Raw genomic sequence first — 11,826 nt, 5'->3', positions numbered from 1 at the left:
CGCTCACACACACCCGCGCACGCACACACGAACGCATGCACGCACACACACACCCGCTCAGGCACACAAACACGCTCACACACACACACCCACGCACGCACACACGCACGCACACACGCGCACACACGCACACGCGCACACACGCACGCACACATACACACCCACGCACGCACTCACACACGCACACACCCACACGCACATACGCACATGCGCACACACACACACTCACACGCACACACACGCACACACGCACACGCACGCACACATACACACCCACGCACGCACTTACAAACGCACACACCCACACGCACATGCGCACACACGTACACACACGCACACGCAAACACACGCGCACACACACGCACGTACACATACACACACATGCACAAACACGCACGCACAAACACACGCACACACACAGACACACGCACACACACGCACATACGCACACACACACGCACACACCCACACGCACACAAACGCAACAAATACCAAGAATTTAAAAATTTTGCGGAACTGCACCGCAACATAGGCAGGAGTGACGCAGTATGACCTGGCATTAAAAACAGTTATCAGTTGTCAACACTAGCGTCCAAGTGATGCGAGCACGCGGAACTAGGGGGCCCATTACGACGTCCAGCCATGTTTCTTGGAGTTGGGTTTGGTTGGCGGTCGCCAATCGGACAAACAAGTTAACAAAACTTGTTGAGCTAGTTGGTTCATGGCGCCTGTTTATGTCTTTCGTGTCCTCCTTCGTCGCCGTCCTATTCGTCTATCGACTACGCACAAACAAGATTCTGTGACGTCATAAAAAGGTCTCCAAAAAGCGGCTGGGAAGTCACCACTGCATCATCTTTTTTTGCTTAATATTCTTCTATTGCTTCGAAGTTCGGTGTATAATAATGTTCTCAGTTTTACCGCAGCACCTTTACTCCATCTTTGTTGCTATAACGGTGAAGAAGGAGCACATCGGCAGCAATCGTGGGCTGAAACCGTCGTGATGGTCGTGAAGTTTACATAAACCACCGCTACCTTGTCTTCCGTCTTCCGCGTTAGTGTGAGCTTCCCGCATTTTTTTCTTCAACTGCGAGGTTCTAGGGAAGTCTGTACAGCTTTCTGTTGTAGCCCTACGACTGCATTTCAGGTGGGTGCCAAATTTTCCTTCTCGGAAACAATATTCCGTGACGTCACAGAGACGTCACGAGAGCCTCATCGATTATCAGTCCCGGATCGTCCGCGGACTGCCCGACACGTGATCCTGCACTCGACTTTCCCATGTATTCCTATGCGGCTTCCGGTTCACTGCCCGAGGACCGTCCAGTAATGGTAAACCGAGGATGCCCAGAGCGTCGGTACCTGAAAACTTTGGACGTGGCTACTATGGCGCCCAGGCTGCCCAGCATACAGAACGTGCGGAAAGGGAACCGCTGCTCGCTCCGCTCTTCGTCGTAAAACGGCAGCGCCAGCGTAACCGGCACTCCGAGAACGGGAAGGCCGCACAGGACCCGCAGTAGGACCGCCACGGCGAAGCCGGCCACGCAGCCGTACGGGTTGCTCCTGCTCGGCATGTAGAAGGCGCACACGAGCTGGGGAAACAGCGTCACGTAAGCCACGTCCGCGGACAGGAGGAGCAGCTCGTTCGTCTGCTTGACGACCAGCGTCAAAATCACCGACGCCACGCCCGAGACGATCATGGAGACACGCATCACCAGCGAAACCTCCCGCTCCTGGGCCTGAAAGGGCGGAATCGAACGTCCGTTTAGTCGACCGGCAGATCGTACCGAACATGGTTGGGGCTAGAGCTTGGACAGAAATACAGTGTACGCTTATAAAGTCAGGTTCACTCAGTGTTATAACACTGCGTAAACCTGAGCTTATAAGCGTAACCAGTGACAACGTATTCACATGGTTGCCTGCATGCGTGCCGCGCCAGTGAATACAACCTATAGGTTGTATTCATTGGCACGGCATGCATGCAGCCAACCATGTGAGTGCGCCGTCACTGGTTACGTCGGGCTCCGTGAGATGGCGGTACACGTCCGTGTTAAGCCCACGATGTGCGTTGGAGGTTCCAAACTCTACCCCACCGAACGCAAAGTAATGCCTCGATTCCGATGGGAGTGCGATTAATAACATCTCTGTTGACACCACCGTTGAGAATCGGGTTGAAACGGAGCAAACGACGCACGCCGGTGTTTTTTTTTTCTGCGGCGTGCGGGTGCAGTGGCACAAGCCGCGCCATGTCCATGGCCATTTCCAGTGTTGCTAAGCGAAGAAATTGACAGCTAAACTTTTCAGTTAATACCACCTATATGCGTGCATTCAATAAAACCTGTCTCGGATAGTCTCATTCCCTCATGTCACATTAAGTGCCTAGAGAGCGTAAATGTTCAAACCGTATGCTGCGTTCCAACACGATCAATCCAAGACGGAGTAACACTATCGCGCCGTACATCTTAAATTAGGACCTAAAAGTAGATATTCATGGCAACTTCTTAAGCCAACATGTAAAACTGTGGAGCAAATCACTCTGAATGGTTTGGGTTATTTTGGGTTTGATTTGATTAGGTTGGGGTGGGTTAGGTTAGGTTGGGAAGGTTAGGTCAGATTGTGTTAAATTGTGTTTAGTTGTAACGCTGTTAGATTTATGGGTCTGGCGAAAATGTGTTTAGAAGTAGGTACGAAGACAACGATATTACAGATAACTCATATGTACACCTACGAAGTTGGCCTCTACGATTGGTTTGCTTCGGTTACGTTAGGTTGAGTATGATGGGTTGGTTTGGGTTAGATTAGGCTGTGTTCGGTAGGGTGGGGTTAGGTTGTAGCTGTCAGTTGCGTTTAGTGCTGTTTATGCTCTAATCGGTAGCTACATTTGTGCACGTCTAAAGTAATTGGCGCACCGCCTTGGATTGTGTTTGTACTCGGCCTTGTACCTTGCCTAGTATAGTGTTTATAAATATTTATTTCGGGGCTCAGTATCATCCTCTGCGGTGTTACCGATGAACTAGGAATTCTTTACCGATGAACTAGAAACAGGCTTTAAATTCGTTCTTTTGTTAGTTAACCTTAAATCGATATAAAGCGCCAATAGTGACCCTCACCACAATCGGAACACTGCCATTCCGCTTGTGGCCCAAACTGTTAATTCCCTTCTTGGTTAAGCGCTCCGGTCTTCCTTGATGAGTGGCTTGACCGCACCGCTACTCACCGCGGTTTTCACGTTAAACGTTCCACGAAGACAAAATGCAAATTTGTTCTGTTTGAAAGAACCAGACTTTGGTAGCTCACTCCGCTACATCCCAACAACGAAAGACATTAACCGGAAAAACGCAAGAAATATTGAACAATTGACTTTGAAATTTCGCGCCATAGTTACGTAAACTGGGCGCAGGAGTTACGTGTTATGGACCGGCACTAAAAGCATTTTTTTTATCAGTGTGTTAACTGCGCGTTAGTATTCAAGTCATATGATCAAACGGAACTAGAAGCCCCGCTGCAACCTTCCAGTCATGTTTTTCGGCGGTGGCTTAGGCCAGCGTCCGCGAACCGCAGAAGCGAGATTCTGTGACGTCATAGCGAAATGCCGGAAAGTGGCTAGGGAATCGCCACGGTTGAATATTTTTTCATTAATATTTCGATCATTTCGTTGAAGTTGGCGATAAAATTGGTATTTTTGTTATCGAGACAAAACAAACTCTTAAAGACGATAGTCTTTCTTAGGCTACTTAAACGCAGACATTTTGGTTTGTCTGTCTGTCTGTCTGTCTGTCTGTCTGTCTGTCTGTCTGTCTGTCTGTCTGTCTGTCTGTCTGTCTGTCTGTCTGTCTGTCTGTCTGTCTGTCTGTCTGTCTGTCTGTCTGTGTCTGTCTGTCTGTGATTTGATTCAGCCACCCGGCCAAAACGAAACAGAAGCAGCGCAATAGTCATATACCCACATCCATATCTAAATGTCTAATTCCGGTGGCAATTTTCATTACTTGGTTACATTGTTGAACAAAACAAGACATTACGCAAATATAAGGCAGAAAATCAATACAGAAGTAACATTTCAGTGTTCCTTTACTAAAAAGTCAATGGGTGCTGGGTTTTTGCGACAGCAAATGAAATGCTACATCAACTGCAGAAAACTGTCGAATGTTGCTGCCCGCGCTACTTTTTGCGGCATTTAAGAAATCAAACGACAGTAGCAACGAAAGGTACCACTATATAGGTTCCACGTTCCGCTTGAAACGCTCGTGGAGTAGGTCAACGTGGTTCTATAAACGTTGTAGTAGGGCGCCTCGATTGACGCGCGTCTCCGCCGTACGGCAGCGCTGGCATCGAGGCACACGACTTGGAGCAGTGGAACGCGGTAAATTTAAATGGACTTGAGCAAACCTCTAGCGTGCTATCTTGGGAGGAACGAGACGGGAGTGGAACAGCATGAGAGGTGGGCTAGAAACAGAAGGGAAGCCTTTAATTGGCATGGGCGCCCTACGACTATCGTCTTTCGCCGACGTTTTCAACGAAAGGAGCAGATACGCGGCCATTTTTGATTAACTGAAAGTGTATTTAGCCTTCGTGGCCCATGTTTAGGGAAGCCGTATTCTACTCCAGGTTCCCTTGTAGTGTCCCCTCTTTCGTGATCCTGCTCTTGAACGACAGAAGTAGACACACGACATGCACGCCCAATATTTGGAGGACACCCTGTCGTGGAAACATATAGCTCCGGTTCACTCTGCGGTGAAGCTTGGTACGCTACTCTTGGTACGCTTGGTACCCTTGGTACCATATATTATTCGTGATGTTTTGCATATTAAATATAGGGAAGTGGTTTCTTGAATTTTCTGGGTCCATGTCTTATGGGTATGTGGGTTCGACCCCGGCGTCGGTAGCCGCTTTTCTGGTGAAGGTGAAAAGCTAGCCTAGCTTCACTGACGTAGCGTCGCGAACTCTGACGTTAGCAGAGAAGCTGCAAGGCGCTCCCTAATCATAAGGCTAAGCTACATAGAACCTCTCCAAGGCAGCAGATGGATTCCTCTCACCCCAATTCATTATTGCAGTGTTCCACTTCTCGCACCGTCTGCTGGAACATTTTGCTACGTTTGAATTTGGAGCACTGCCACAAGAGGGCGCCGCGAGCGCTTCTTGCTTTTTTCACAGCATGTTTTTGATGTGCCCATCGCAACAGAAACAAGCAGCCATGTATTTTTGATTAAAAGAACAATGCAGATATCATTTATGTAATGATATTTCGTCTCAAATATGCTTAATGTTTTGTTTTTCCTCAATAAAGTTGACAAGTATGAACATTGCCACCAGATTTAGTAGTTTGCATAAGCTTTGCCTATATAAACATCTCGTTCAAGCATTCCTTTATGTTGCGCCATGTGTGCTTGGCGGGGGCACCGGCCCTCTTGCAGGAACTCTTCTCATGGGAGTATTTGTGCGCAGTGAAGCCGAGGAAGCTCTACTGGGATTTGGTGGAACAGACCCTCCCACCCCCCTTGTACCGCTCCCCACCTTTAGGTCGCCTAAAAAGTGACGTTCTACGGCGTGTGCGGAAGCTCCCCGTCCCAACAAGCTCAAAAGATTTCTTCTTCCGGCTGCACGCAGGGATACTCCCAAATAAGGCAAGGCAGGAAGAGCGGGACTGTCCGCTGTGCGGAAAGCGGGAGACGGGCGAGCATGTATTCTTAGAGTGCAATACGGCATCGTATTTCTGGGACGAGCTGCAGTGCTCCTTTGGCACACAATGGCAGCTCACCTGGACCAACTTAAGGTTCTTGGATGCAGACACGGAACTCCCACACCTTCGAGATTGCATTAACGTCATGGGACTCCACTCGCTTTGGAGGGCAAGGGTGGATGCGATTGAATGCGCTGAACACCCTCAGCCGGCGTGGAGGCATTTTGTTCAGAAGGTGCAGTGGGCAGTGGCCGCCCTTGACGGGCCTGACTCCGACTCTGAGCTGCGTGATGCACTGGCGTAGGGTTCGCGTGTCCTTTCAGAATTTAAGGTAAATGAGTGGAGGAGATGGGACTCAATTTGATGGCTAGAACCGGGAAACACTCCTGCTCACCTCTGAGTACCCAGAACCCCCTTCCCCTCCCTCCGCTCCCATCCCATTCCCTTCAAGCGGTGCACAAGAGGCACCATCATCCATTCGACAACGTTCGTGCTGGTGTAATTGCCGCCCAGACTCTGCGGCTGTGCCAGCATTGCGATGCCACTAGCTTACGCCATGCTACTGTAAAGGCCGTAAGCGCCTATTTTTCTGCATGCTGTAAAGCTGCTATTGTATACGTCGAATACCCTGCAATCATCTGATGTGATCCTGTATATATCTCTGTAAATAAAGTGTTTGTTATTGTTGGAGAAAAAAAGTGTGCTTGGCGTTTGCTCTCCGCCGCGCTGAGCTATGCCCTCTCCACATCGCTGCGACCGCGTTACCACATTTCGTCCCATTAAAGCCTCGACCAAGAACAGCTCCGCTGGCAGAACAGAGAAATATCCATGTGTCGCGATTTCAGCGCACGTTAAAAATCCCCACATTCACAAGATTAATCCGGAGCCCTCCACAAAAGCCCGCCTTCAAGCTAGCACGCGAAGTTCCGGAGCGCTAAGCACCAAAATTTTAATTGCCTATCAGTTTCTCGATGTTCCTGCAATCTACTGTTTTCAAGAGAATACCCTATCAATTTGCGCAGCGCATTAGAGGAGGGTGAGTTTCTATAGGCACCCGCCTCGATGGCTCTGTGGATAAGGCCTTGCGCTGCTGAGCACGGGGACGCGGGTTTGATTCCCGGCCGCGGCGGCCGCTTTCTGATAGAGGCGAGAAGCAACAACGCCCGTGTGTACGAGATTTCGGCGCGTGTTAAAGATCCACAGGTGGCCAAAAATAATCCGGAGCCGTCCACTACGGCGCGCCTCATCGCCTACGTTGCGTCAGTGCGTTAAACCCATCCGTCCATCCGTCCGTCCGTCCGTCCGTCCATCCCATTCCATTCCATCCATCCATCCATCCATCCATCCATCCGTCCGTCCGTCCGTCCGTACATCCATCCATCCATCCATCCATCCATCCATCCATCCATCCATCCATCCATCCAATCCGTCCGTCCGTCCGTCCGTCAATCAATCAATCAGTCAATCAATCAATCAATCAATCAATCAGTCAATCAATCAATCAATCAATCAATCAATCAGTCAATCAATCAATCAATCAATCAATCAATCAATCAATCAATCAATCAATCAATCAATCAATTTCTGTACGCACCGTGGGCCTTAGAATTGCATGGTAGACGTTGTGCGTGACCATGGATCCGACGGCCATGCACGAAGAAGAGAAGGAAGCCAGCACCGACGAGGCCAGCGCAGCCAGGATCACAGGGGCCAGCACGAGGGGTGTCAGGTTGCCTAAGGCGTGCGGCAGTAGGCGATAGGGTGCTTCGGGGCCCACGATGCGGGCGGGTTCGGTGGCATCGATGGTCGTGAAGTCTTTTCAATGTAATGTGAAGGTTAGTTTTTCTCTCAAAGAGACCGTAAAAGACGCTGACGATGATGACATGCGTTTTAGTTAACATAAACTGAAGGTCCCGCTCGCACTCACTCACTCACTCACTCACTCACTCACTCACTCACTCACTCACTCACTCACTCACTCACTCACTCACTCACTCACTCACTCACTCACTCACTCGCTAGCTCACTCGCTAGCTCACTCATTCATACACTCACTCACTCGCCCGCTCGCTGGCTGGCTCGCTCGCTCACCCACTCTCACTCACTCACTCACTCATTCGCTCGCTCACTCACTCAATCAGTCAGTCACTCAGTCACTCACTCACTTGCTCCCTCACTCACCCACTCACCCACTCACTCACTCACCCACTGGGTCACTCACTCAGTCACTCACTCGCTCGCTCTCTCGCTCGCTCACCAACTCGCTCACTCACTCACCTGCTCACTCACTCACTCGCCCGATCGCTGGTTCGCTCGTCACATCACATCACTCACTCACTCACTCACTCACTCACTCACTCACTCACTCACTCACTCACTCACTCACTCACTCACTCACTCACTCACTCACTCACTCGCTCACTCACTCGCCCGCACTCTGGCTCGCTCGCTCACTCACTCACCCACTCACTCATCACTCCCTCAGTCACTCACTCACCCTCACACCCGCTCACTCACTCACTCGCCCTCTCGCTGGCTTGCTCACTCGCTCACTCACTCGCTCACTCACTCACTCACTCACTCACTCACTCACTCACTCACTCACTCACTCACTCACTCACTCACTCACTCACTCACTCACTCACTCACTCACTCACAAGTGTCATGACCCCCTCTACTATAGCGGGTCAAGGGCGCGTCATTCCGCTGGTTATCCTTCAACGTAACTGGAGAACGGTCCCATTCGGCGTTCGATTCCTCGTCAAGTAGGACGCCCCATCCACGGCCGCTCGATGGAAACTAGGTCCGGCCTGCCGAACACGGCTCTCCGCCGGTGACGGCGTTAGTTTCCCTTTCCGCCGCAGCGTCAGTCGTAGCGCTAATCATCGGTGAAAGAAGAGCGGCGGCTGCCGGCCGTGGTCACGGTTTCAATGCGGTGTAAGTTGTTCATGACTGCACCGACGGCCGAAGTCAGCATCTTCATAATTTATTACAAAATGCGGTGATACGTGACGCGGAAACTAAGAATATAGGCGTCACGGACTAACTAGTATTTCCGAAGTAGGCTCAGCGCTGCATTTGTTTTCCTTTTAGCGCACCGCATGCGACGTTTGCAGGTGGCGCATTGTTAACGTCAAGCGCAATAGGCGGATTTATTTCTAAAGACTTTCCCAAAGCTTTCAGGAATAATATTTGGCGTGGCAAGCTAGTCTGAGCAGCCGCATTTATGTTTATTACGTAACAGCTTATAACCTGCGCGTACGTGAAAATCACATAAACGTTTCACGCTGTGTCGTACACGGCCATTTCTCAATGCGCGTTTGAGAAATGTGAATGACTATTTTCACACCTTGCTTTAACTGCGTTTTCAAAGAAAACTGGACTAATCTTAATACGTTTTAGGGTCCATTGGTTCATTTGCTTTGGAAATATTGTTACACTGTGCGTTAGGTTACAGGGTACACAAAATGATGAAGGACACGGGAATGAAGTGGACAGAGCGAACGCAACTATGAACTGATTTATTGCAACAAGAACACTATTCACATGGGAACCAAAACACGGAAATGAGTACAGGATGCAGTTGGAATTGTGTAAAACGGCGGCAGTCGTTTTTTGATTTACACTAGTCGCACAACGTAATATACAGCTGGAAGTTAAATTAAACTGTATTAAATCGCTGGAACATAAAAAGGTAAATATAATACAACATTTAAAATGGGATTTATTGGGTATGTCAGAAAATATGTAAGTCATCTTAACCTACGGTTTCCGCGGCAGTCATTTTACAAGCGGAAAACCTTTGGCAAGAAATGTTTTCGCGAAAGCTGCAGTACATTCTCCAAAGAGCTAGCGGCCTCAATAGCTCTTTCAAGAACATTTCGCACAGCTCGTAACAGTGGTACGGGTCCCTGTTGCTGACGCACCACATCAGCGGACAGTCTGCGAGGTGCGGGAATACGGTGTTTGAAAGGAGCTTACAAATTTGTCCGCTGTGTCAAGCTGCCTGAACGGCGTGATCCTCCTCGAACTTCTCCACTTGTTCGCGGAATTCGTCGCAGCGTTCTTGCAGTTTTTGTAGTTTTTCGTTTAGTCTGTTTGCTTTCATTTTAAGGCGGCGGCATTTCTCCTGGTGTTATCGAAAAAGCCTGTCAGATCGAACGAAGTCTGGTATTCTCGAGTCTCAAAATTACGTTGGCCGCATGATTGCATGTCCGTGAGAGCGTACAGGATTGGGTCTGCCTCTGTCGGTAAGTGCGGTTTATCTCTTTCTTCATTCACAGTTAGGCCCAAAATTGAACGTTCGATCGTTTCATTTTCTGCAACCATTGTGCTCACTTGCCATTGATTGCGTACTTAATTGAGATGCCGACGCACACGCCTTGAGCACACGCCTTGAGCATTTCATAGCAAGGAGCACACTAGTACGCTATATTACACGCTCGGTGCATGAAATTCTGCGAAACGAAAAGCTCAAAGCGCTCACGCGAACTTCAACACTCCCACCGCTGCTGCTTTTCGCACCCAAACCGGAGTCTGTGCCGATACGTGGCACCCCACCACCAGTACAAACGGCAACCGTACACTTCGCTTCCAAGCCCTCGCCCGTCGCCGACGCGCGATGCTGCAAGCCGCATTAATCCTTCCAACCGTGTTGCTTGCCCGCGTTAATTCCGGTTCCACCCTCCTGGAGTTAACATGTACAGATTATTAAAACTGGAAGCTGAGCTATTTCTGTGTTGTTCATTAAAAAAAAAAAAAAACGACAAGCAGCGTAAATACTAGACAACATAGAATCACGCAAAAATACAGAAATTCTTACTGCCAAGCAGTTTTTATTAAAACTATGAATATCCACCCAAGCGGCCTATCAGACTTCCCACATCAGATTTCACACATACGGAAAACTCGACCGCACACGCGAAATCAAACCACGATTCAAACGAAATATGGAAAGAAGAAAGCAAATCACAAACACAATACCGATAGTACACAGGTGTTCTCTCACGCAAAGCAATCAGGTACGCAGTGCATCTAAGGATTTTACGTCCCTGTTTAACGAGTAAATAACCGGTTTACTAATAAATGTGACCTACAATTTCACGGCATTTCGGGACATTTGGCTCGGAGTAAAATTAACGTGCCTGAATTCAAACACGAGATGGGGCTGCTGAGCCTGTGTTTGGCAAAGTTAAAACATGGCCGTTTTAAAATTGTCCTTCAATTAGCATGGTGAATGGCAGCAGTAATGGAGTTTTATATTCCAGCACAAACGGGCGGCAGTGTTTAAACCGAATTAGCGATGCAACATGGTGTACAGTCATATTCCCGAACATGGCGGGAACTGGGTTGCGAGAGCGGCCGCATCGCACTCGTCTTTTTAAACCATGAACAAGAATTACCGCTATCAAACAGATGATATTCTTAGGCATTGAAGACATATCTTTGCCGTAAATTGTGGTATTATTATTTCCCTGATACGTGTGTTAGAACGCGAGTGAACGACGTTTAAAGGAACGATAACAGTCGGTATTCCGTAGGCGCCCCGAAGCGACCGCCGCGGGAGCTGTCACCGATGCGTGGCGCCCCCGCCAAAAGTAGCGGCGGCAACTGACAACTCCGCTCTCACGCCGCCGCCCATTGCCGGCGCGTGAATAAGCAGGCCGGACCTAGTTTCCATCGAGCGGCCGTGCCCCATCATTGCCCTTTAAAACAGCGAGTTGAGTGTGTCTCATCATTACGCGTGGTCAGCCGGTGGTAAAAAATGCATAAAAAATAAGCTAGGTAACTAGGGAAAAAATTAGCAGTGGCTTAGCTCGGCTATGCCAGAATATGCGTAATGCGAGCTAAGGTTGGGCTGGTTGCCCTTCGGTTTCCTGGTTGTCTAAGATTAGCTGCATTATCATGCTTTTTGCTGCTAAAATGATTTGCAATCTAATCCAATCCAATCCAATACAGTCTAGTCCAGTCCAGTCCAGTCCAGTCCAGTCCAGTCCAGTCCAGTCCAGTCCAGTCCAGTCACTGCTCCTCGCGCATATGCTACACGTCTCTTCAGGAGCCACGCGAAACGGCTATCAAGCGGCTCCGGGGCTGCGTCAGACTTGGCTACTGCGCAACGGAGGCGCACAGCTGGGCACGCGCCGGCGCCAGTGCGT

General features: G+C 49.4%; 1 protein-coding gene across 1 annotated transcript in view; it reads right to left on the bottom strand.

The window, feature by feature from the left end:
* Nucleotides 1-1,283: 1,283 nt before the first annotated feature.
* The window catches only part of LOC144161712 (high-affinity choline transporter 1-like), a 32,775-nt gene continuing 22,232 nt past the window's right edge, over nucleotides 1,284-11,826 (bottom strand). The window contains exons 5-6 of the mRNA XM_077692329.1: nucleotides 7,266-7,486; nucleotides 1,284-1,733 (exon numbers count right to left, since the gene is read on the bottom strand). Of these exons, the coding sequence (XP_077548455.1) occupies nucleotides 1,284-1,733; nucleotides 7,266-7,486 (671 nt within the window). The remainder of the gene's footprint in view (nucleotides 1,734-7,265; nucleotides 7,487-11,826) is intronic.

The sequence above is a fragment of the Haemaphysalis longicornis genome, unplaced genomic scaffold (genome assembly GCF_048455015.1).
Source record: "Haemaphysalis longicornis isolate Haplotype H1 unplaced genomic scaffold, Haemaphysalis longicornis Haplotype H1 scaffold_12, whole genome shotgun sequence".
Classification (NCBI taxonomy): Eukaryota; Metazoa; Arthropoda; class Arachnida; order Ixodida; family Ixodidae; genus Haemaphysalis; species Haemaphysalis longicornis.
This window is presented reverse-complemented; position numbering and strand designations above follow the sequence as displayed.